At 34.0% G+C, this 24735-nt stretch overlaps 2 protein-coding genes across 2 annotated transcripts in view; one reads left to right on the forward strand and one right to left on the reverse strand.

Annotated features, from left to right (window-relative positions):
* Positions 1-24735, reverse strand: part of LOC126585591 (uncharacterized) — a 64327-nt gene that overhangs the window by 12791 nt on the left and 26801 nt on the right. The window lies entirely within an intron of this gene.
* Positions 15798-19100, forward strand: LOC126585587 (trihelix transcription factor DF1-like). Its single transcript, XM_050250041.1, has 2 exons — positions 15798-16324; positions 16929-19100. Exons 1-2 carry the CDS (start codon positions 16038-16040, stop codon positions 18637-18639), a joined length of 1998 nt encoding a protein of 665 aa, XP_050105998.1. The 5' UTR covers positions 15798-16037; the 3' UTR covers positions 18640-19100.

Genomic DNA, 24735 nt, shown 5'->3' on the forward strand with positions numbered 1-24735 from the left:
ACCCCCAAAGTGCCAAAAGTGAGGATAATGCTCACTACTCATTTGATTGTCATTAGATTGGTTTAAATTTCGAGATTCATATCTTAGATCGATTAAACCAAATTATTCTAACAAGAACCAATGAGGCGGTGAGCATCATTCTCACTTCAGAGGGGTGAAAAAAATGCACTCTAACTCGTACCTTTAGATCATCTATAATATTGAATCTCTCCTATGGTTGTTATCATGCGACTATAATAAGTGTTCTCATTCTACTCCCTTATGTGCTAAATTTAAGACCTCTTTAGGTTGTTGCTGTTGGGTAATTAAGAGTATGATGGGAATGGGAAAAAAGACATTTCCCTAAAAAGCTTTGGCTACAAATTCGGTGCTTTTGTTGTTGCCAAGTTAGATTCATGTCATCATTTGAACCCAAAGGAAGATAAGGCCTATGACTGCATAGGACACAGCAAATGCAAATAAAAGTCATGGAAAGTTTAAGTTTGATGCATCAGAGGGAGAAGAGCAACCCGAGATGTAGTGGATTCAAGAGGGATACCCTAATCATTATAGCAATTACCACATGTAGTTTATAAAATATTTTTTATGAGCAGTTGGAGAACAATTAGCTGAAAGGATTGTTGCGACTCTCGGGGTGCGTACAACCAAGATACTTGAGTTTTTCCACTAGCAATTCACAACCCACTTTTGAATACCTTTTTCGCTGTGAGAACGGTGCTACCAATAAACTCATATTATAACCGAAAATTTTATGAAATATCAACTATGTCGTCTACGCATATTGTATAATCGGGATGTTTATGCTTTTGTTGGTCATGAGCTAGGGTTAGAAATATCAACTATGTTTTTGTTGGTCACAGCGTATCGGGAAAGGCTTATCCTGTTATCCAATTGGGTCAAAACTCTACATCAAAGAAGTGGACGTGAGTAACGAAGGGGGAAAAAGCAAAGAAGTGGACGTGAGAACGTGATTTTTCCCTTGGTACTCTCCCTTTCTTTCCCACTGTTAACTTGTTCTTTGTGGCCAAATGGGGCCCTTCCACTCTTCCTTGCCCAAAATGGGCTTTTTGGGTGCTTTACTTTGGCCACATGGGGGCCATCCTCAATGAACCCCTATATTGGAGTAGGGTAATACAACCAATTCTATATTATGCTACTTCAGATTAATTACTTTAGTTACAAGTTTCTTATTCACTTAAAATATAACCCTTTAGTTAGGACATTTCATTGCTAGAATAAATACTTTTAACCATTTGAGTTACAAGCTTGCTAGAAATACTTGATCTATTAGAATCGTTTAACATGGATGTTAATTGCATGCACATGCTTTCATGTTCCAATGATATAAATGTTTTGCACCATTTGGGTTTGTTTTGGCTAATTACTTGAGCTACAAGCCTTTTGCTTGCCCAAAACATGAAATATTTGAAGTCCCTTGATTAGGATCTTCAGTGGCTGGTAGGCCTGGCAATTCCTGACACGACCCGATAACCCGACACGACACGATCCAAAATTAACAGGTGTTCGAGTCGACATGATAACGAATCGGGTATTATCGGGTAACCCGATAAGCATCTGTTAAGATAACGGGTTGGTTCGGGTATACACGTGGGTAACACGATACACGATAAGCAGAATATTAATTTAATAATTTTATAACCCTAAAAAATACTATAATAATTATATATACTATAATAATTATACCCCCAAAATATTAACTATAATAATTATATATATATATATATATTAAATTTTAAATTAAATTTTATACCCCTAAAAAAAACTATAATAATTATACGTACAAAATAAATAGATTTAAATCTATATAATAAATATATATATATATACACACCATTGAACTTGATGGGATATACGAAACTAATTTCAATGATCAAACCGTCAAACTTGTTTGTATATGCTTCGAGATCGCATACGCCAAAAATCACAAAAAACAAACATTCAGAGATCAAGTAATGAGACAAAACTTTTCGACGGTTATAAAACAAAAAAATCACGATTTAACGGTTATTTTAACTTCGATTTTGATGATTTTTTACAACTACACTTGTTGACCCTATACGAATACAATGAATGAATTCGATCGTCAATTTAAAATATTTACACAAGTGGATACCACAAAATCTTATGTTATACTTAATGAAAGTATAAATAAACTCTAAGTGTTAGTGAATCTATCGTTTTGATGGGATACGAATTTTATGAAACTAATTTCAACGATCCAACCATCAATCTTGTTTGTATATGCTTCGAGATCGCATACGCCCAAAATCACAAAAAACAAACATTCAGAGATCAAGTAACGAGATAAAACTTTTCGACGGTTATAAAACAAAAAATCACGATTTAACGGTTATTTTAACTTCGATTTTGATAATTTTTTACAAGTACACTTGTTGACCCTATACGAATACAATGAATGAATTCGATCATCAATTTAAAATATTTACACAAGTGGATACCACAAAATCTTATTTTGTACTTAATGAAAGTATAAATAAACTCTAAGTGCTAGTGAATCTATCGTTTTAATGGGATACGAATTCTATGAAACTAATTTCAACGATCAAACCGTCAAACTTGTTTGTATATGCTTCGAGATCGCATACGCAAAAAATCACAAAAAAAAAAACATTCAGAGATCAAGTAATGAGACAAAACTTTTCGACGGTTATAAAACAAAAAATCACGATTTAACGGTTATTTTAACTTCGATTTTGATGATTTTTTACAAGTACACTTGTTGACCCTATACGAATACAATGAATGAATTCGATCATCAATTTAAAATATTTACACAAGCGAATACCACAAAATCTTATGTTATACTTAATGAAAGTATAAATAAACTCCAAAAGTGTTAGTGAATCTATCGTTTTGATGGGATACGAATTCTATGAAACTAATTTCAACGATCAAACCGTCAAACTTGTTTGTATATGCTTCGAGATTGCATACGCCAAAAATCACAAAAAACAAACATTCAGAGATCAAGTAATGAGACAAAACTTTTCGACGGTTATAAAACAAAAAATCACGATTTAACGGTTATTTTAATTTCGATTTTGATGATTTTTTACAAGTACACTTGTTGACCCTATACGAATACAATGAATGAATTTGATCATCAATTTAAAATATTTACACAAGTGGATACCACAAAATCTTATGTTATACTTAATGAAAGTATAAATAAACTCTAAGTGTTAGTGAATCTATCGTTTTGATGGGATACAAATTCTATGAAACTAATTTCAACGATCCAACCGTCAAACTTGTTTGTATATGCTTCGAGATCGCATACGCCAAAAATCACAAAAAACAAACATTCAGAGATCAAGTAATGAGACAAAACTTTTCGACGGTTATAAAACAAAAAATCACGATTTAACGGTTATTTTAACTCCGATTTTGATGATTTTTTACAAGTACACTTGTTGACCCTATACGAATACAATGAATGAATTCGATCGTCAATTTAAAATATTTACACAAGTGGATACCACAAAATCTTATGTTATACTTAATGAAAGTATAAATAAACTCTAAGTGTTAGTGAATCTATCGTTTGGATGGGATACGAATTCTATGAAACTAATTTCAATGATCCAACCGTCAATCTTGTTTGTATATGCTTCGAGATCACATATGCCAAAAATCACAAAAAACAAACATTCAGAGATCAAGTAATGAGACAAAACTTTTCGACGGTTATAAAACAAAAAATCACGATTTAACGATTATTTTAACTTCGATTTTGATAATTTTGTTACAACTACACTTGTTGACCCTATACGAATACAATGAATGAATTCGATCGTCAATTTAAAATATTTACACAAGTGGATACCACAAAATCTTATTTTATACGTAATGAAAGTATAAATAAACTCTAAGTGTTAGTGAATCTATCGTTTTGATGGGATACAAATTCTATGAAACTAATTTCAACAATCAAACCGTCAAACTTGTTTGTATATGCTTCGAGATCGCATACGCCAAAAATCACAAAAAACAAACATTCAGAGATCAAGTAATGAGACAAAACTTTTCGACGATTATAAAACAAAAAATCACGATTTAACGGTTATTTTAACTTCGATTTGCATATCCTTGCACATTTAACTTCGATTTAATGGTTATGACTCTTTCATTTTGCATATCCTTGCACATTTAATATTTTGTAATAGACTAGTGTATGGATGTTTTTTTTATTAGGCTCTTATTTTCGAGTGTAGATGTAGTACTTAAATGACAAATATGTTTTAATGTTTTGAAGTAATATTTATGTGGTAATGTGTGGTATGTGCAAATTTAAGAAAAAAATATATTTTTCTTAACGGGTCATAACGGGTCGGGTCACTTTACCCAACGGGTAAAGTGACCCGACCTGTTAAGGACCCGTTAAGATAACAGGTATGACACGACACGACCCGTTAAGATAACAGGTGTTACACGAAAACGACACGAACACGACAGACACGACCCGTTTGCCAGGCCTAGTGGCTGGGATGAATGCTTTTAACCATTTGAGCTGCGAGTTACTTTCTAAGAACATAAATTTCTTGGAATCCTTTCATAAGGAATTAGTTATTTGCATGCACATGACTCATGTTCCAAATTAATATAAACTTTTGCAGCATTTGGGTTTGCTTTGCATAAAACATGATTAAGTATGCTAGTCTTTGGCACATGTTTGCAATGGCTTTCAATTCACTCCACTAGCTACCATCTTTCAAGTCATGATCTACACTTAATTACTTCTAAACTCAAAAGGTCTAATTATTATATGCTTATTAGGGAAAGGATTATCAAGGAATATTATGAAGATGGGTTGGACAAGAAGGAAAATTCTAATGGGAAGTTCTATATATAGTAAATTATTAATTAAACATTGTTGGTAAAGAACGACGGCGGTCACTAATACAACTAATTAATCATTGTAACACCAATTTGCTTATTGCTTTGTTTCTTTCACCTTTAATTTTATACATTCTTTTTCTTTTGAAGGAAAAAGAAGCAAAATATATATTCAATGAGAGCATATACATGACACTATTTTTTATATACGTTTTTGTGGGTTTATTCTGTAATGTATCTTAACAATTCAAATCTTCTATTTTTTAGAACATGATTCATAGGTTATCTTTGCAAAAATTTAGACAAATCCAAAACTATTAAGACATTCATTTATAGTGAAGAAAATTAACGAATGTGGTTCTACAAAAAAAAAAAATCTAAACACTTAATTCAATTGCCACATCGTTTCAAATTTGGGTGATTTTGGTAAACATAATCTTTAAGAGAAGACCTAAAAAATAGATTATTCAGATCTTTGAAATACATTATGGAGTAGAACTCATAAAAGTAAAAAATTGTATAAAAAAAATAATACCACATATTCGTCCATGTTTAATTAGTGTTAGCAAAAGATGAAGCGGCACAACTTGACGGAAAAAAGTGGCAAATAATATCCATAAATGATCAGGTGTGATAAAAGTAGGAACCATTAAAAAAAACACTATTCTAGCTAGCTAGCCTTGTTGATGGGTCACATTCAAGTAAATTACCTCTAGATCCCACATGAAAAATCAATAATTTGAAAAGGAGAAAAAGAGAAAAAATAATCATTAATTCCATGAGGTTGATTGACATGAGTCTTAAATTGTTCTTGGTGGGCCCCTTGAAAATTAATGTGATGCATAATATTTTTTTTTGTTATTAATTCAATAAAGAGGTAAAAAAAAATTAAAAAAAAAAAGAAAAGAAAAGAGAGAGAGAAAGAGAGAGGGGACATAGAAAATAATAAAAAAAATAAAATAAAATGAAAGGAGGTTGGAAAAAAAAAAGGAATCAATTGTGTGTGTATATGCTTAGCTGGTGACAGATAAAATCCAAGGGGTTAAACCACATGGTAGACAGAGGTATGTGTGTACATTCACATCACATGCCCCCCCATGTGAAGTAAACCCTTTTGTCTACTTATAAACTTTATTTTTTCTTATGGGCTGTATTAGATCGAATAAATCATACTGAAGCAACGAAGTTAAACACGGATGTGAAATAAATGTAAAAGATTATGTGTTTACCATTTCTCATAATATATTTGTATATACATATTGGTTCAAATATCATCCTAGCAAAAGAATTAGTTAAATCGAAAAATCGTCTTTTGATATTGTTTAAAATTTTCATTGTTAACATGCAATATTGTGTTCAACTATTTACTTCATTATAGTTAAATGACTAAATTTAACTAGATGACAATATGGAGTGGACTCAAAAGTGTAATTAACGCCATATTAACTTATCAACCACTTAGGCCTCGTTTTGATGTGCTTTTAAAATGACTGAAAACGCTTTTAGATAAAATATTTTTGGGTTTCAAAGCACTTTAAGCGCTTTTTACAAGAATGTGCTTCTTCTAGGAAGCATTTTAAGTGTTTTTCTAGGATTTATTAATATTTTTACTAAGGCTTGTTTTCAAAAATATTTTCACCAAAAACGCTTTCAGTCATTTTAAAAGCACATCCAAACGAGTCCTTAGTGTTTGAAGGCTTTCTTATATATTGAAATAATGTTTTAAGAATTTTGCTAATTTTCGCAAGGGTTATTTTGAGTGATTACCGATATACAGTTAGAGCATGAGATGACATTTCGGAGTGCACTAAAACATATAATTAAAACCGTATTAACTTATCAACTGGTTAGTCTTTGAAGGTTTCCCAATATTTATTTAATTAATTTCCAAAACTTTCCTATTTCTAGGCCTTTGTTTATCTTGTAAGTGAGGTAATCGGTACGATAACACAAATATTTTATATTATTACAGTTACGTACGAAGTATACGTTGTAGTTAAACCCGGTCACAAAAAACGGTTCTGTTCCTATTCATTTATATTATTGATTTTTTTTCTTTCAGTTTCTTACATGTTAAGGCTAAAGTTGTGCAGCAGAATATCTGGCTTTCACAAGTCACCAAGATTGGTTTTTCCTACAAGTTGTTGCAGTAGAAGACAACTACGAACATAGTAATTCATTTTATCAGTATTAGCGTATACGCTTGCATATATATACGTAAATATTCTCTTAGCACCTAAAAATATCGTACAAATTTTTATTTTTATTTTTGTAAAACTGTGAATCTAAATCACTTTATTAAGTAAATATCAAAATAATTGATGATTGGATTAGATTTAGAGTCTGTCTCACAGGAGACATATCATATATATGTTATTATTTATTATTGGTATATGTATATTCTTGGTAGTCTCAACCCGACCATAAGTACGACGTCATTATCTTTCTGTTATTAACTTATCACCTTGATAACATTGTTACAACTATGATTAGTTAATTACTTTGCCATGTGATTTCGTTGTGATTTATTTATACAATGGCTGCAGCCTGCTATACACTACCTGCATGATGCATGCCTTGATTAAAATAATAACGCAAACAGTCTAACGTCTCGGTGTGAATGACTTACACAATACGAATGCATTATCACTGTTTATATTATTGTTTATTGATACGAGATTTTACGATTTCGACGTGTGTGCCATGTGAGTTCCTCCTCTGAGAGAGAGAGAGAGAGAGAAGAGTTTTTACGTTGTAGTAAGCTGTAAATACAGAATGGTAGAGATATGTACAAAAAGTGGGCATATGAAGGAAGGCATCTCACTCGACGCCCAGCTCGCTAGCGAGCTTACAGAAGCAGGACAAGGCATATCTATATATTATCTATGTATCCTATCCAACTACAGATTTTACAGATATATATGTTCTGCCAGCTAAGCACACGCCCCTTATATATTACATATATAATATATACAACCTAGTAAATCTATTGCTTTATAATACAAGCAACGTATATACATATTAATTTGTTGATGAGGCCAGATAATGACACTAAACAATTACTATTTGGTGCACAAGTTGTGCACAATCGGTTGTGATTCTGTCACGTCGTTGTTTTCTAATGAAATATACTTATATTAACTTGATTTGACATTATCATTAGTCGATTATGGCGTACAATCAACAACTGCCGACTGTGCTACTATCAATATTATTCTATGCGCTCGATCCAACGTTTATAGAAACCTTTGTCGCCCAAGCAAACAAGCAAACCAATCCACCCAACCCATAGTAAGTTTTATATCCCCAGGTTAAACATGATAAGTAATGTATTGTACAAGTTAAGTAGTTTTTTATATATGGTAGTTGTTTTCATTTAGTTGAAAGATGTACCAAATTTAATTCACATAGCTACGATGACGTTATACACACACACACACACACATTTTATATGTGTTTAATACTTAATTAACTGGAGGTTACTACTATTATGGTGTTGTATGTTTATTATAAAATTATTGATTTGGAGTAAAATTATATTTGTAGATGGACAATACTTTGTCACCAGTCCCATTATTCACTCATTTGTGATTAATATATTTTCATCGTATAAATTTCATATTGAAATTGTTGATTCCTACATATTTTCACTCGTTTGCGAAAATATGTACATGAGACATAACCCTAACCATATTTTCACTCGTTTGCAAAAATATGTACATGACACATAACCCTAACCAACATCAGTACATGAGACCTACCCCATGCAATGAAGTGCGGCCAAAGATCATTAGAATCAACAGCTAGTTGGTGTGCGCATGACCAATTGGTTTAGAGCATCTCCACACATCACCCAATTGCCCTTACAATTGAGTTGAATTGCTCTCCACCCCCAAAAAAACTCCTCCACCGATTTACAAAAGGGGAAGGCAATTGCCCTTGCAGCTGCCCTGCATCCTGAAGCCAGGGCTTGCGCCCGCGTGAAGCCTAGCAAAACAAGAGGCGCGCCCCCGTGAAGCCCAGTAGAGCCAAAGGCTCAAATTTGGTGATGTTACAGTTGTTGGATTTCCAACGGTATGTTGATCAGGACTATTGGATTCCTGACGATTAAAAAATCGAAAATTCTGCGGGGTCACCACATGGGACTTTGTGAGTCTTTGATTTCAAAAAATTGAAAAATTCAAAGGCTAGGATTACGCTAACTCTAAAAAAAATCATTAGAATTACCAAAAAAAAATTAAAAAACTTACAAAGTTCACACTTAAAAAATATTACCAAGTTCAAAACGCTTACAAATTAAACATATAAAATTAAACAAAATCTACGACAATAATGACACGTGAGGATGAAACAAAAGAAAACATTACAAAAATAAAAAAATAAATTTGTGAATAGCAGATATCCAACGGACTAGGTTCATGATTGAATATTCTGCTGGCGTCTCTACCTAATGACGAGGTGAACCCTTTGAGGGAGAGGCCTAAATTAGGATAGCCTTCAGGAATGAAAGTAAGTGCCCCTTTTATAAGAGCTGCTTCCAAACCGCTTTCCATCCAAGTCAGTGTCATAAAAGAGTGGACATATAAGCAAAGAGGAAAGAGTTGCCTAACTGCAAGAAAGGCCCTAGACAAGTGATTGACTGACCGTCGGGCTCCTTAAACCTTGAATCATCCTGCCCTTGCTCTTGCTTCTTCCAAACAAGTGACTTGCACAAAGGCATTACTTTTTAAAGTGAATGGTAAGGGCAATTTCATTGTCTGTGCTCCCTAATTGCATTTGCCCTCCACTATCAGTGGAGATGCTCTTAGCTGCACCCAATCTTAACTTGGTTTGCGAATGTTCAAAGTTTGATTCACGCGAACGCGAGAAATGTATTTGTAGTGATTTTCAATACTAAGTTATCGTTGAATGTGATATGGTAAAGATGAGTTTTGAGTCTCATTAACAAGGATTTTGGTTAACGTCCTATCCATTTTATTCAATGATATTGAACATTGAAAACTGGGCTAAGCCACAAAGTCTATCATAATTTGATTTCAAATTCGTATTTATAAGTTATTAAAATCGAGTCTAAAACGCCAAAAATAGAACAAGTACTTTTAGCTAGTTTGTGGTGCTATGGTGACTATATGCATATCTTATTCCTACATCATTCGTAAAGAAAAAGGAAGGCTAGGTGGTGCCAGTAAAAGTATATTTTAAAGTTAATTTTCTTTTAACAAATGATAAGATACGGAGACTGTAACTAATTTTATTTATCATTATCCGATAGGTAAGATTCACCCTTGTCCCTAAAAAAAAGATTAAAAATAGAAGGTGCTCATCCTTTCACGTTTACCTCACGTACTACTCCACCTCTGCGTACTCAATTTACCAATATGCCCCTTCCCTTATCCTTGCAATTGCTTGTACCGATCGCTTACGCTATTCGGTTGGCGGCTGGCCCAAAAATGTTACCCTCATCAGACAATCTGCACGTTCTTGGGGCTTAATTAGGGATGACAATCTTCATACCGAAATTCGTTTATTTTCTCCGAATTCGAACCCTTCAAATTCCCGAACGGATTTTCTCTATAACTAAACCTGTCAGGTGACGGATTTTTGATTAGAGAATGGTTTTCCCCATTATGATATTTATATATTTATTTATATTATTAACTAAATGAAGAATATTAAAAAAACGATATTAAATAAATTGCTATTATTATACAATGCATCTAATAAGTAATATTAAAAATTTATGTTACTAAGAAAACATGTACACTTTTAAAAATTATAAGCATATTATTAATGATATAAAAGTAAATAATTAATTTCATATTTAATAATGCATGATTATTAACAACCCATTTTCATATAATAAATATTTATATTTTTTTATTCATAGATGAAATGGTTCGATTTCGGGTATGGATTTGGGTCGGATACCCCAATAACCATAACCGAACCCGAAATCGAAAAATTTACTCGACGGTTACCATAACCGTAAAATACTCAAATTTTATACCCGAAATCGAACCATTCAAATGGGTTACTTGCGGGGATTAGATTTGATGGGTTATATTGTCATCCCTAGGTTTAACTTCCATTTTTCTTACTACCGAAGCCACTAATCCGGGTATAATTACTTTGAACAACTAGTTGATCTTCGATGATTTGTACATTATGGCTTATTGCTTTTTAGTTAAAAAGGAGTTCTGATATTGGTGTAATTCTTTATTTTAGTATCTGGCAATAGAAATCAATATAAGTGGTTTATGTGTATTTTCGTCGTAATTTTAGTTTTTTATATGAAAATTTATCAATATTTCGTTAAATTGTCACTGAACAATCACGTGACCACATTTTTCTCAAACCAACCACTCTACTTAACGAAGATATTAATAAAAATTTTCACTAAATAACCAAAATAATTTACAGTGAAAAAACTTGAGATTCTCTCTATTATCTTTCATTGTTAGAAATTAAAATGAGAAGTCATGATAGTTCCAGATATCATCTTAACTAGAACACCAATGACTAATTGATTAAGGGGGTCCACTCCCTTGCATTATATGGGTTGGGCAGTCCACTTGTTTTTTTTTTTAACTCAATAATTGAGTTACAGAATTGATTGCAAATTGTAAAGTTTTCAAAAAATTTATTTCCCATTTTCTATCTTTCCTTTCCCTATAAGTTGATTTTGTTTCCTTTGATTTCTTGTCCGAATCCAATTTCTCAAATTCGCCGCTTAATATTGTGATTTAGTGGTATTTCTTTTCACTTGTAAGTAGGAAGTCTTAGGTTTGATTCTTGTCAAATGCGAATTTGAATTACATTATTGCTAGTACATTTTGATATTTTAGCCCACTTAGAATACTGTTTGATAAAAATAACACATCATTGACCAAAAAGTTCACCATGTACGTTAAGAGTGTTATGAATTTTCAAGAATTTTGATGAGCTCCGAAATTGAATCCTTTCCTGCTAATGGAGAGGATCCTCCTGACCAAATGTTATGGATCGTTGGACATCCAAGGGTTATAATTATTATAACTTTAAAATGACCCACCTGTCTGTAGTCGTTGGATAAAAATCCAACGACCCACAACACTTGGTCAGGAGGATCCTCTCCATTAGCTCAAGAGAGGATCCAAATCCCCGAAATTGAATACCACCCAAAGACCTATCTGCCATAACTACAACCCACTAGGTCAACTCATTTATTGACCTTATGGCTTAGTCTAGAGTGAATGGTGTTACATACTAATTGCACAATGATGAAGTTTTATTTGTTTGGCACGGAATTCCTAACCATGGTAATAAATTACAGTAATAAATAACCTTTTTAATAAACTCAATAAAAGACACTTCGTTTAACATCTCACGCATCTAGCATACTTATCAAGTTCGTGAGCTATCCTTTACGGAGTTTTTGAGGGTTATCTACCAATTTGACATGTGATGTCATATTTGTAACTAGAACATATAACTCTAAGTTATTATTTGAAAGTTTAGAAAGAATACATAAGTCTTATTCAACGTAAATGCGTGACTGCATAACATGTAGTGGTGGAGTTAGGATTCTATGTGAGGAAAAACCTTTCATATATGTATGAAACAAAAACTAAACTCATAACTTGAGCAATTAAAGCAATCTTCACAAAAGTGAAAGGCCTATTAAATCTAAATAGAGAAAATCAAAAGAATTGTGCAACACAACTTAGTAAAACAACTAAAAAAATAAAAAAAATATATATATGGTAAGAACATAAAAAAAAAAATTATGGTTTGCATCGTTTGGTAGAATGAGGGCATTAATGAGGCATGCAAATAATAGATGATTAAGTTGCCTTAGAAATAATATTAAAATTTAAAATATAAAATCCCATGTATAAACTCACCGTTTCATTAAACTACAAACACAAAAACAACATAATTGTTAGAGGACAAAACTGTTAGATTCTAAAAACAACGACGTGGTTCAACTCAACTTTTTCACGACGAACAATCTATTTTCTTTCTCATGTCTCACAACAATTGCAAGCTTGGGCCCAAAGAGAAATTTCTTACATCATAGTTAAAATAGCCTCGAAACCACTCTGGTCCTTTATTGACGCCATCCCTGATAACGTGCAAGGTATTTTATTGAATAATAACTTTTTAATACATGAATGGTCCATATTATTAATACTACGTCCATTATTACACATATTTGACACACCAAATGCAAAAACATAAGAAAACTAGCTTGCAAGTCCCAACAACCTCATCGCCAAAAAGCAAAAGTCACATTCCATTTCTAAGTGGAATTTAAAATACGAAGGTGAAACGTAACGTTAGTAATAGTATACACAGTCGTGGCACAAATTGTGTATGTACGGCTACAATTCTTTGATCATGACACAATTAGAAAAACATGGAAATAAATTACAAGCTAATGGTCCCAAAAATTTCATCATCGGTGATGATTAGATCAGGGCCGTCGCAATTTCCACACAATTTATTGTGGTAGGTACCCAACTGAAAAATTGGCCACCATTTACTTCTTTTCATAAATGGCTTTGGCCTAATAACATGACCTACATCTAACCAAAGAAAGATTAATTCAACTAATTCCAACAGTGGATCCCACTCCAAAATGTCTCTTTTAAGATAGAAAAATACTAAGGAGACTCTCTTAAAGTGTGATTTCCTGTTACCTCACAATTTGACGTCAATTTTCGTGTCTATATTATAAAAATTGTGCAAAAAATATAAGTTTACAAAGAGTATGAAAAGTCTCACTTTTGAGAGAATCTCCTTAACATTTCTGTTTAAGATAACAAATTATTATTGAAATATATTTTTTTGCTCAATTGGGAGAATAAAATTTTGTCAAACTTTGATTGTCACAATCACAAGAGGTCCCTTGGGCAACATATTCTACAGTTATACTTCCACCCAACAAGTTGAAAAATATTTGAGGCCATTTTCTTATATGTTATATGCATAAATTTACAGTGCTCCAGAATATAAATAATTTGAACTTTGAACTTTGAACTATTAAATTTTAATTTTTTAATTTCTAACTTTTACTAGTCTTAGCTTATATATTTGTTCTTTAATAACATGATTTTAATTATGGTTATAAAATAATAAAATAGAGTTTAGAAAAATTTTCCAATTTTTTTTTTAAAAAGTCAAACAAATGAAAAAGTTAGTTCAGCTAAGATTAGAACGGTATGCTCTTACTTCTACAACCAAGTTCAAATCCGTCTCCATAATTTTTATTAATTTAGTATAAACCAGATCTCGAGTTACATAAAATGTATATAAGTACTCTTAAAAAAATGTATATAAGGATATCTAACACAGAGGAAATTCACTTGCATGAGTTGATTTCACATTAATCTCGCTCGTTTTATATCTGGTCAACAATATCATACTAATAGCTTTTTATAATCTTTGTAAATTTTCCAAACCAAGGGTGTTTTGGTATATCCAAGATTTACATAATTAAGTACAAAAACTCTGAATTACATTTAAACAAACCTAGATCTGCAATTGTACTGATCCAATAAAAACATACGTCATCAGATTAGCTTTCAATGATTAAAGCTCAATGGGACTCACGTCGGGAGTAAAATAATGATTTCAACCAAATTGTAGCCAACGGCCACTGAACTCCAAAAACAGCCCCCAAAAAAGCAAAGCTGCTGAGCCTGATCTGATGAGCCTCAAAAATATTATATAAATAAATAGAAAATTAAAAAATATCCTTAAAAGAAAGAAAAGATAAAGATAACAATAAAAATAAAAAGGAAAGAGAAAAAAAGCTGACCTAGATGGGCCGGCTTTTAACTAAATTTAGCTGGACAGACGAAAACCAACTTATTGATCATCGTCTCTTTGCGCTGCTGTTAAAAAATGTCTGTTGTAACGCTACCACCGAAGAAAGAATAATCTCTGTCTACATATATATACATTATGATTGATAATTGTTTTTTGCATGATTTGTTAACCTGACAAGAACTGAAACGAACATAATAAATTTCAAGTGAATTCGTTAACAAGTCGAGTCGTTATCGGATTATTCATTAAGAGCCTATTAACGAGTCAGATCATTATTGGGTGACCTGTTAAGAATGCAATAAGATATTGTTTGTTAGACCTAGATATTAGGCATGTCAATTACTTACATGACTCGTTAACCCGACACGAAATGAATCGACCCATTAACGAACCCCGCTGTTAGCGGATCCCCTATTAAAAACTCTTTAAGATAACGAATTTGACACAACACAATCTGTTTGGTAGGCCATATACAGTGGCGGAGCCATAATTTTCAAATAATTGGTCATGATTTTGACAAAAAACTTTATTGGACCATTTCGTGGAGCAACTAATAGGAACTTGTCGATTATTGCCACCATATGCCAAAGGCTTATAACAACATATGTCAACAACTACTATGATTTGGAGAGGCTTGTCAAGAGTGACTATAGGAAATTGTTGAGTAATGTTGAAGATTATCAAAACTTGTCAACTGAAGTATTTCATCGAGCATTTGGTGCGCCCAATAGAGTCACACACAAGAAGAGAGAAAGAGAAGACAAGGATGGTAGGAAAAAATAGAAGAAGAAGTAGGCAAAGAAGCTTGTAATTTAGTTTGCCCTAACTGTTTAAAAAGTCAAATACCATAAATACAAATATACACGGAGTTTGTAAAGTTGTTGGGATCTAATACAACTAATGATCCCATGCTGGTTCCACCACACGTTATATATGTAATAATGTATTTTTCAAATTTTGAAAAATAAGGAAAATGATCCAAAAATGTTTTGTTTCTTTTTACCAACTTACACAGAAAAAAATAAAACCAAAAGATTCCACAGCAAAAAAGAAAAGAAGAAGAAGAAGAAGATATATATGTATATATATAAAAATAAAAAAAATAAAAAAGGGAAAAGAAAAACATGTTCCTTGAGATCGAGAAGCAGATCCCACCGAAATAAATTAATAACTTCACCCTACACCCGTCTTCTTAAAACCCTTCTGTACAGAATTCACCATCTCTCTCTTTCGTGAGTGACATGTTTTGGTTATAAACTTCCATCTGCTGTAAGTCGTAATTGTTAGTTTTGTTGTAGCCAGAGGGGAATAAAAGAAGAAAAAGGCGAAGTAGACCAGCTGGTCCTATGCTGGGGGACTCTACTAGTGTGTTAGGGAGCTCCACCAGCCGCGATGCTGCGGCCGTGGCTGTGGCAGCTCCTGAAAGCGGTGGCGGCGATGGCTCGAATAATAATTCAGGTGAAGAAACGTTCAGAGGTGGTCATGAGGAACTTTCAGGAGGTGGTGAGAGGAGCTTCGGTGGCAACCGGTGGCCGCGCCAAGAGACTTTAGCTCTCTTGCAAATACGGTCTGACATGGACGTCGCCTTTCGTGATGCAAGTGTTAAAGGTCCTTTATGGGAAGAGGTTTCCAGGTTAATTTTAATTACGATATATTTTAATTGAGATCTGAGGAGCACTGATAGAAATTTTCATTTCTTTGTACTATATACCTTTTTAATTTTATTTTTTGTTTGCTTATGATCCATTTCAAGTCCTTCACTTTGTTTAATTACTCTTTTGGGTAATTATTTTATTTTTTCATTTTTTTGTGTCTTTTCATTTGGTTTTAATTTCTACCTCTCCATGGTCCATCTGAAGAAATTACAGTGTCAACAATGGGAATATTAATAAATTCCTCAAAAAATATAGAAAAATTTAAAACAAATGGAATAAATTCTTTCAACAATTGGGTCATACAATTTCCAGAAAAGGTTTCTGTCTTTCATCAATGAATCTCTTTCTAGTCTTTCTTACATGCATGTATATATATCTGATATATTCCTGCCAGCGTTAGCTGGATGCTAATTTCTTACATATTTATTTATCATAATTTTTCTCAGTGGAATAGTACTACTGTAATTTTATGTGGAAATACTTTGTTTTTGTTGCTGAATTCAAGATAGACAATTAACATATTTAATTATTAATTTGTGTGTGTTTTGATTTTTGTGCAACTGTTGTTTTCATATCGTTCAGGAAGCTTGCAGCGCTTGGCTATCATCGAAGCGCCAAGAAATGCAAGGAGAAGTTTGAGAATGTCTACAAGTACCACAGGAGAACCAAAGAAGGCCGCACCGGCAAGTCTGAAGGCAAGACTTATCGGTTTTTCGACCAGTTAAACGCCTTCGAAAATCAACCTCCGACCCCGGGCAGTACTAGTACTTCTCATCATCATCAACAGAAGCCTCATCAGCCTATGGCGGCGGCCGCGGCAACAATGACAACAACGGCAATGGCTAACCCTCCTCCAACAATTTTTCATCTTAATAGTAGTACTACTACAACTAGTACTACTGTTCCATCGTCAGCTGCACCGCACCCTACAATTAATAATGTGTACTCTCAAGGCATTGCAACACCAACACTTAATAAACTCACACTCCCCAGTTCATTCCCACCGACAAACCCTATAGTTCTTCCACCACCGCCACAACCTCCGCCGCATCAACCAACAACAGCAAACCCTACAACCAATGCCAACCAACATCAGCAGCAGCAGCACACTGGATTCCCAACGTCTTTCACAGCCATACCCACTGACATCATTTCCAATTCCACCTCTTCCTCCACCTCGTCCGACGAGGAGTTGGAAGGGCGGGCCAAGAAGAAGAGAAAATGGAAGGAATTCTTCGAGAGACTAATGAAGGATGTGATCCAGAAGCAAGAGGACCTCCAGAAGAGATTCTTGGAGACAATCGAGAAACGCGAACAAGAAAGAATGGTAAGGGAAGAAGCTTGGAGAATGCAAGAGATGGCAAGAATCAATAGAGAGCGCGAGATTCTAGCCCAAGAAAGATCAATCACCGCAGCCAAAGATGCCGCTGTCATGTCATTCTTGCAAAGGGTATCTGAGCAGCAGCAAAATCAAAACCAAAACCAACACCAAAGCATGCCGAACCAATCACAGCTGCTGCTGTTACAACCAGCGCCACTGCCTCCTCCACCGCGGAAGCCTGCACCACCACCACCACAAGCACAACCACAACAGACTGCGATGAACATTGACATTGTTTCGAAATCAAACAACAATGGGGAGAACGATAATTTGATGATGCCGCCAAGCTCATCAAGATGGCCGAAAGTGGAGGTACAAGCGTTGATCAAGCTGAGAACCAGCCTTGATTCTAAGTACCAAGAGAATGGACCGAAAGGGCCACTCTGGGAGGAAATCTCAGGAGCAATGAGGAAGCTCGGATACAACCGGAACGCAAAAAGGTGCAAAGAGAAGTGGGAGAACATTAACAAGTACTTCAAGAAAGTGAAGGAAAGCAACAAGAAAAGGCCCGAGGATTCGAAGACATGTCCCTACTTTCACCAGCTGGATAGTTTGTATAGAGAGAGGAACAAGTTCGATCAGAACAATGTCAATAGTACTAGTACTATTAATTCTTCGAGCCAATTCAAGCCCGAGAACTCGGTGCCTCTGATGGTGAGGCCGGAGCAGCAATGGCCACCTCAGCCGCCGCCACCGCAGCAGCAAGACCATCAGGGACTAATGATGGGTATTGACCATCATCAGAACCAAGGGGACGATCATCATGACCAGCAAGATAAAGAGAACAATATCGGCGATGACGATGACGAGGAGGAGGATGGAGAGGAGGAGGAGGATTATGATGAAGGTGATGGGAATTACGAGATAGTGGCAAACAAACCAGCTCCAGTGGGTGCAGCAACAGCTGAGTGAGTGAGTCACAACTTGAGAAAAAGGCCAATAGAACATGGATTCAAAGAAAGTAGGTCAGATTTTGCAGGGCTTTCGGACGGGTAAGTGGGTCAAATACAATGTGGCGGGTCCTGAATTTTGTGTTTGGAGAAGAGTAACATGCAAAGCAAAAATATACACAAATTGGGAAGAAATTTAAAAAAGAAAGGCAAATGGTGAAGGTGAGTGTTGAGTGTTGAGAGGAGGGGTATAGTCAGTCATCAAGTTATAAAATGTTTATTTATAATTTATTTATTTATTCTCTTTAAATAAATAAGGTCATGAGGAAGGAAGAGATAAAGAGGGATTATCAACTTCGAGTTCCAAAAAATAAATAATAGACAGTTTTCAACTAGGGTTGTATATTTTTTTTTTTTTTTTGTTCTTGGGATTGATGGTGTAAATGTGAGAAGTAGTTATAAATTAGTATCTTTCTGGATGCATTTATATTTGTTTTTCGTTTGTTTACATCCACTTTTTTAATTCTTTGACAGAAATTAACAACAAGAGTAATAATTTGTTGACTACTTACTAGTCTTTGTTCTAGTCCATTTATATCAAAATTTACTTTCAGTTCAAACTTTTACTGAGAATTATTTGATTAAGAGAGAGTGAGAAAGTTAGGGCAGGAAAGAGTACAGGTACAACACTACTGTGATGTTTTGTGCTAGTAATACGGTGTAGACAAAAAAATGTACACATATTTTTATATTATTAGACATAACTAAATACTTCTCCAAAGAAAAGTAAAATGTTTCAATTTTCTTGTTAAGAAATTTATAGTCACTCACATTTAGGTTTGGTATGTGTTGGAAAATAGGATTCCACATCGGCATGTAACAAAAAAAATGTATAATTAAGATATGAAGGATTTCATTTCTAATATTATCGAGATATTTACCCATATCAGTAATGTTGATAGTGGACTATTGAAATGCAATCATTAAAAGGTATCCTGCTCTACAGTTTATGGAGTGATATAAGATAGTAACCTTGTATCGATTGTTTTGTGAACATGTATTAACCATGTAGCAAGAGTGCTATATAGTTAATTCATGATCACGAACCATTTATACTAGGACACTATCTATCCCTCTTCATAAACAGCGGAGCGAAATCTATTTCAAGAAAGTTTAGCTCGTATATATGTATTATGTTAAGGGATTGAATTAATTAATGGTTTTGCAGACAAACAAGGTCACTGAAAGTTCTCTATTAATATGGCTCCGATTCGTATGGTGCACAACAGCTTAAAATGAGAGGACAATTTGCTAGCCCTTTACAACAGGATGGAGCTATCCACGATATGCCACAATATCACATGCATTCTTATTTATAGGGATCCCACCGAATCTTCATATTTCTTAAGCCTTTGTATATTCGATAATACTTAGATCCTCATTACTGGGGTGAAATAGATTAAGCTAAATAACGAGTAAGTCATAATTAAGTATGAAATTCAACATAAATATTATACGTCATTTCGATTATGCATGTTAGTCGAACTTGAAAATTTTCAATTATAAGTGAAAAAGAATCACAAATCTAATTTAATAAGTGAAACTTGTGTGGGGTATAAATTTCTAAGGAGTTTTGAGATCCTAAATTTTAGCCTAGACAACAACAAAGAGGAGTTGGGATTGGAGAGAATGAAAAAATTCTCGTAGTATAGTAAATTCATATACTTATGATAAAAGTTCATCTATTCCCCCTTCCAAGGTATAACATCCAATATTTGTGTATATAACGCTTACTAATTGTCCAAAAAATAAAACGCTTACTAATTATTTAGAAAGTTAATATGGCTACCGCATGTTGGAGTTTTTGAGCTCCTTTAGTCCCACATCGGGGAACTCAAGGGAACTTGAGGTCCTTATATTAAGTTAGTCGCCTTTATTAGTGATTATGTGTTGGACTATTTGAAATGAGGATTGAGACTTGAGCCACTAATTGTGTGGATTAGGCTTGTTGATTATAAATTAATATTAATTAATCAAGACAAGGCCCTTGGCCCTTGGGGCTTAAGAATTAAAATTAATCAAATCATTAATTATAAATTCGAATTAAGTTTTTAATTAAAAATGTTTTGATTAATAGACACAACTCTTTATGTAGCTTTATATACATCCAAAAGGTATTTGAAGAGGTATGAAATAGCCTATATAAATGGAGTCTCAGTTCCATTAGAAATCATCTTTTCTTCCTCCTTCTCTTCTGTACAAACTTTCCAGAGAGTAAACACACAAAGCAATTCGCTAGAATTCTATAATCCAGTGCGAGTTGTAGGATTTCATAGTTATATCCTGGTCAAGCAAACGTTGTAGAATCACAAGCACAAGAATGAGACGGAAATACTGTTTGAAGGACATAGCTTTTGCGCTAGCCTCTACTTGTTGTAATCAAGTTAGTACCATTTTGATTCATGTACTTATTTATGTATTTCATTTTGTATAGCAAATATTTTTGGTTAATAAAGTATTAGAATTTCGATTTCTGTTATTTCTGTTAATTTTATTATTTCTGAATTGTTCTCCAACACCGCATGCGAGTATATAAAAAAATACAAAATTGATTTCTTTTACTAATGTGTGTTTGATTTTCAGAAAACTAACAAGAGCAACGATATAAAATAAAAGAAATACAATAATAGCATCAGTGCATAAATACAATAATAGCATCAGTGCATCAGAATTATAGAATTGAGATTCTTTCTGGATCTCATTGTTTGAAGGTCAAGGACCGGCAAATTTAGAGCTCTCAAATTAAATCTGACGATTTTCATTAACTCAATCTGATAACCCACCTCACACAAACCAAAGACTTGAACCTCTTTCTATCTTGAACGGTCCAAATTTAATGGCAAGCTCCGTACAGTGAGTTCCATAAAGGATATCAACTCACCATTACGAAGGTACACTTCCTTTGATTGTGCAAACCGTATCACTTTGTGCATCATATAAAAATACCGTGAATTTCTTGAATATACATGCATGGTATTGGTGATCAAGTGCCCCGCAAATTGATTGGCCTGGCTGTGTGGATGTATACGAATAAATATTCTGAAACGTACTCAATGCTACAGTCTAAGATATAAAAGCAGATGTTACCATCAATATATATACATCCATAAAACTCCTTCCTCCTCGAATTTTAGTGACAGCATCTTGTCCAAAAAAATATAAAACAAAATGAGGAGAAAATTTTCACTTTAATGCAGATTATAGTCTTCAAATTAAACCTTAATTAGTAATTAAGCAAGTTAGTTTTGATATATACAAACATCAAGATTTTTTTTCAGTCTTGGATATGTATGCCTAAATTCTTTAACACATATCTAACCGTTAAGAATATGTCATATATTGGTTACCCTAGAATTTTCGCATATTAAGTTTTTAGCATAAACTAACCACTAAATATATGTCATATAACGTAAGATATAAGATATTTTGATAACGTCTTTTAAAACGTATCTTGAAAGTAACTAAAGGCGTATTTGTAGATTTTATCTTATGCCTTAGACCCAAAGCATTTGGTACTAACTTTGTTTCATGCCCATAGAATGGGATAGAGTAGTAGTTAACATCAATAATATAAGGAATTTTATAGGGTACCTGAGACTCCTGAAACTTGATCACTTGATGTTAAACAAATTCTTATTATTATTCATGGTTCTAAAAGACGCTAAGCATTAATTAGACGAAGAGATGGAGCCTAGTGTCTAGGCACTTATGCGGGCTAGGCGAATTTGTATTTTTTAAATAAATTTGTTATATAATAGATAAATAAGTGCATATTTACACTTAAAAAACCTTGCTTGTATATAAAATTTGAAAAAAAATTAAAATGCAAAACATAGAAAAATAAATATTTATCATAAAATATGGACATTAAGTATTGTTAAGCCCATTGATTTTAACTTATTACTTAGTGTTGGGCTTTATTCCTTAAAAAAGATGTTGGGCCTGATATAATTGTTAAAATAAATTGTCAAAAACTATTAATAATAAAAATAACCCCTAAGAACCCTAGCAAAACAATAGCTGTACCCCCATTTTTATTTCAAATCTCATCTGCAATCTCTCTCTTCTATCCCCTCTTTGTAGCAAATAATCCATTTCAACCTCCATCCCTTTTTGCACGATCTTTCTCCCTGTCTGCCCGATCTTTCTCCCTCTCTCCTTCTCCCTCTCTCTTTCTCCGTCTCTCTCCCTCGTCAGATTTCTCAACGAATCTGCAATTTTTTGGTGCGACCAGATGTGGAAGGCAACTGGGAGAACCGCCTAGCACCATCACCTAGACACCGACTAGGAACGCCTAGGAGCGCCCAGGCGAGCGCCTAACAATACCCCGATTTTGTCCACCGTTTGGCACCCAATCGGGTCGGCATTTCACTGCCCAATGCCTAGGCGCCACCTAGGCCCATTTTTAGAACACTGTTATTATTACCTTTCATTGTACCAAGTATTGTTGTTTGTGATCGCAACACAATGAAGCTAGTTTCAAGAATGGACTTCCTAGCTAAATATCTCTCTTTAATTTGTTTGTATTATTAAATGGTCATTTAGATGTGTTTTTAAAATGGCTGTAAACTCTTTTGATGAAAATGCTTTTGAAATCATTCTTAAGAAAAAATGCAAGTGAATCTTAAAGGGTCACTTGAAGTGTTTTTTTTTTATTAGAATAACATATTATGGGTTTCTTGTAAGCACTTCACTTTAAAATCCTAAAATATTTTATCTAAAAACATTTTCGATCATTTCAAAAATATTTCTAAACGAGCCGCACACTATAACTTCTGTTTGGACAGGAAATCTCGCGAGGAGGGGTCCCTGGCTCGAGCACACAGCTCCCCAAGGAGTTGGCACTTTGGTTGATTGGCGGGCTCCGGCTTGCCGAGATGCTGCAAGAGGAAGACAAAATTAGTTCTGAAAGGTGCCTTTGTAGGGCCTTAGGTGTAGGTCTCGATGCTCTCAATCAAAACTAACTAAGTGCTAAGGTATGCCACTACCATCTCTGTATGGCAGATGTAGAATAAGTGTATTTAAACCGATAACTTGTGCCCCAAGTTATTCTGACTTCTTGTTATCAAAGGATTGTCGTAGATGGGTTAAGTCTACATTAAGTTCTTTTCTATGCCTTGAGATCAAGGACTTTTAGTTCTTTATCGTGTATGCTTAAAGGGTGGAGATCAAGATCTGATCAAGTCATCAGTTTTAATCACTTTTAATCTTCTTATGACAATAAAACCACTAAGTGAACCAGATCTGAGAACTGATGGTCATTTGGATCATCAAAAGACTAGAAATGACTTGAATATGTACTGGGGAATACATTATAACAACAGATCTATTAATTGAAAGACAAAACAAAGAGAGGTGGGCAAGATTTCACCTTGTCGGGCAAGGTTAAATGTCTTGCAATCTCTTCTTTGTTGTAGTTCTAAAAGGTTAGGTACTGAAAGATGAATGAAAGGTAAATGGGTTTACACAAAAGAATCGATACTACAACATTTGGAAAAGGTAGCAGATCTTTTACATAGACAAAATATGTCTTTCTAAAGGAAGTCTAAGGCTAAAAGGGTGCAGAATCTGGATAAAGCACAGCTTTCTGGATATTCGCTTGACTGAGAGGCAAGTTGTATGTTTGTTTGTTTGATTGGTTGAGTGTCTTTGTCTCTGGGCCCTCTTCCCCTATTTATAGGCGAATTAACCCGACTGTACTGTTTCTGCTCTTGCTCGAAAACAACTGAAAGGTAGTGAGTCATCAACATTTTTACATGTTCTGCCCTTCAGAAAGTGCTTTTGGGCTAGGAGTAGGTGGATTTCCCTCGGTTGTCACTTCTCGTATAAGCACCTAACCTTTGCATTAAATGGGGAGCCATCATCTTGCCTTGAGATGGGTATTTAGGCTTGGTTCTAGGCTTTCATTCCTTTAAGCCCAAAGCTAAATATTAACCCAAACAACTTCAAGATTTGTGTGGAAAGAAACTAGACAACCTTATTCTCAAGGTTGCATATAATATGATGATAAGTTACTGTAAGGTGCAAGCCATAATAAACAAGTAGAATACGCAAACAA

The sequence above is a fragment of the Malus sylvestris genome, chromosome 10, assembly GCF_916048215.2.
Source record: "Malus sylvestris chromosome 10, drMalSylv7.2, whole genome shotgun sequence".
In the NCBI taxonomy this organism is placed as follows: Eukaryota; Viridiplantae; Streptophyta; class Magnoliopsida; order Rosales; family Rosaceae; genus Malus; species Malus sylvestris.

Excerpts from the sequence above, each read along its gene's own strand:
- LOC126585587 (XM_050250041.1), top strand. The coding sequence starts at position 16,038 with ATGCTGGGGGACTCTACTAGTGTGTTAGGGAGCTCCACCAGCCGCGAT. Across the intron at positions 16,325-16,928 it reads TTATGGGAAGAGGTTTCCAG|GAAGCTTGCAGCGCTTGGCT; the intron begins GTTAATTTTAAT and ends CATATCGTTCAG.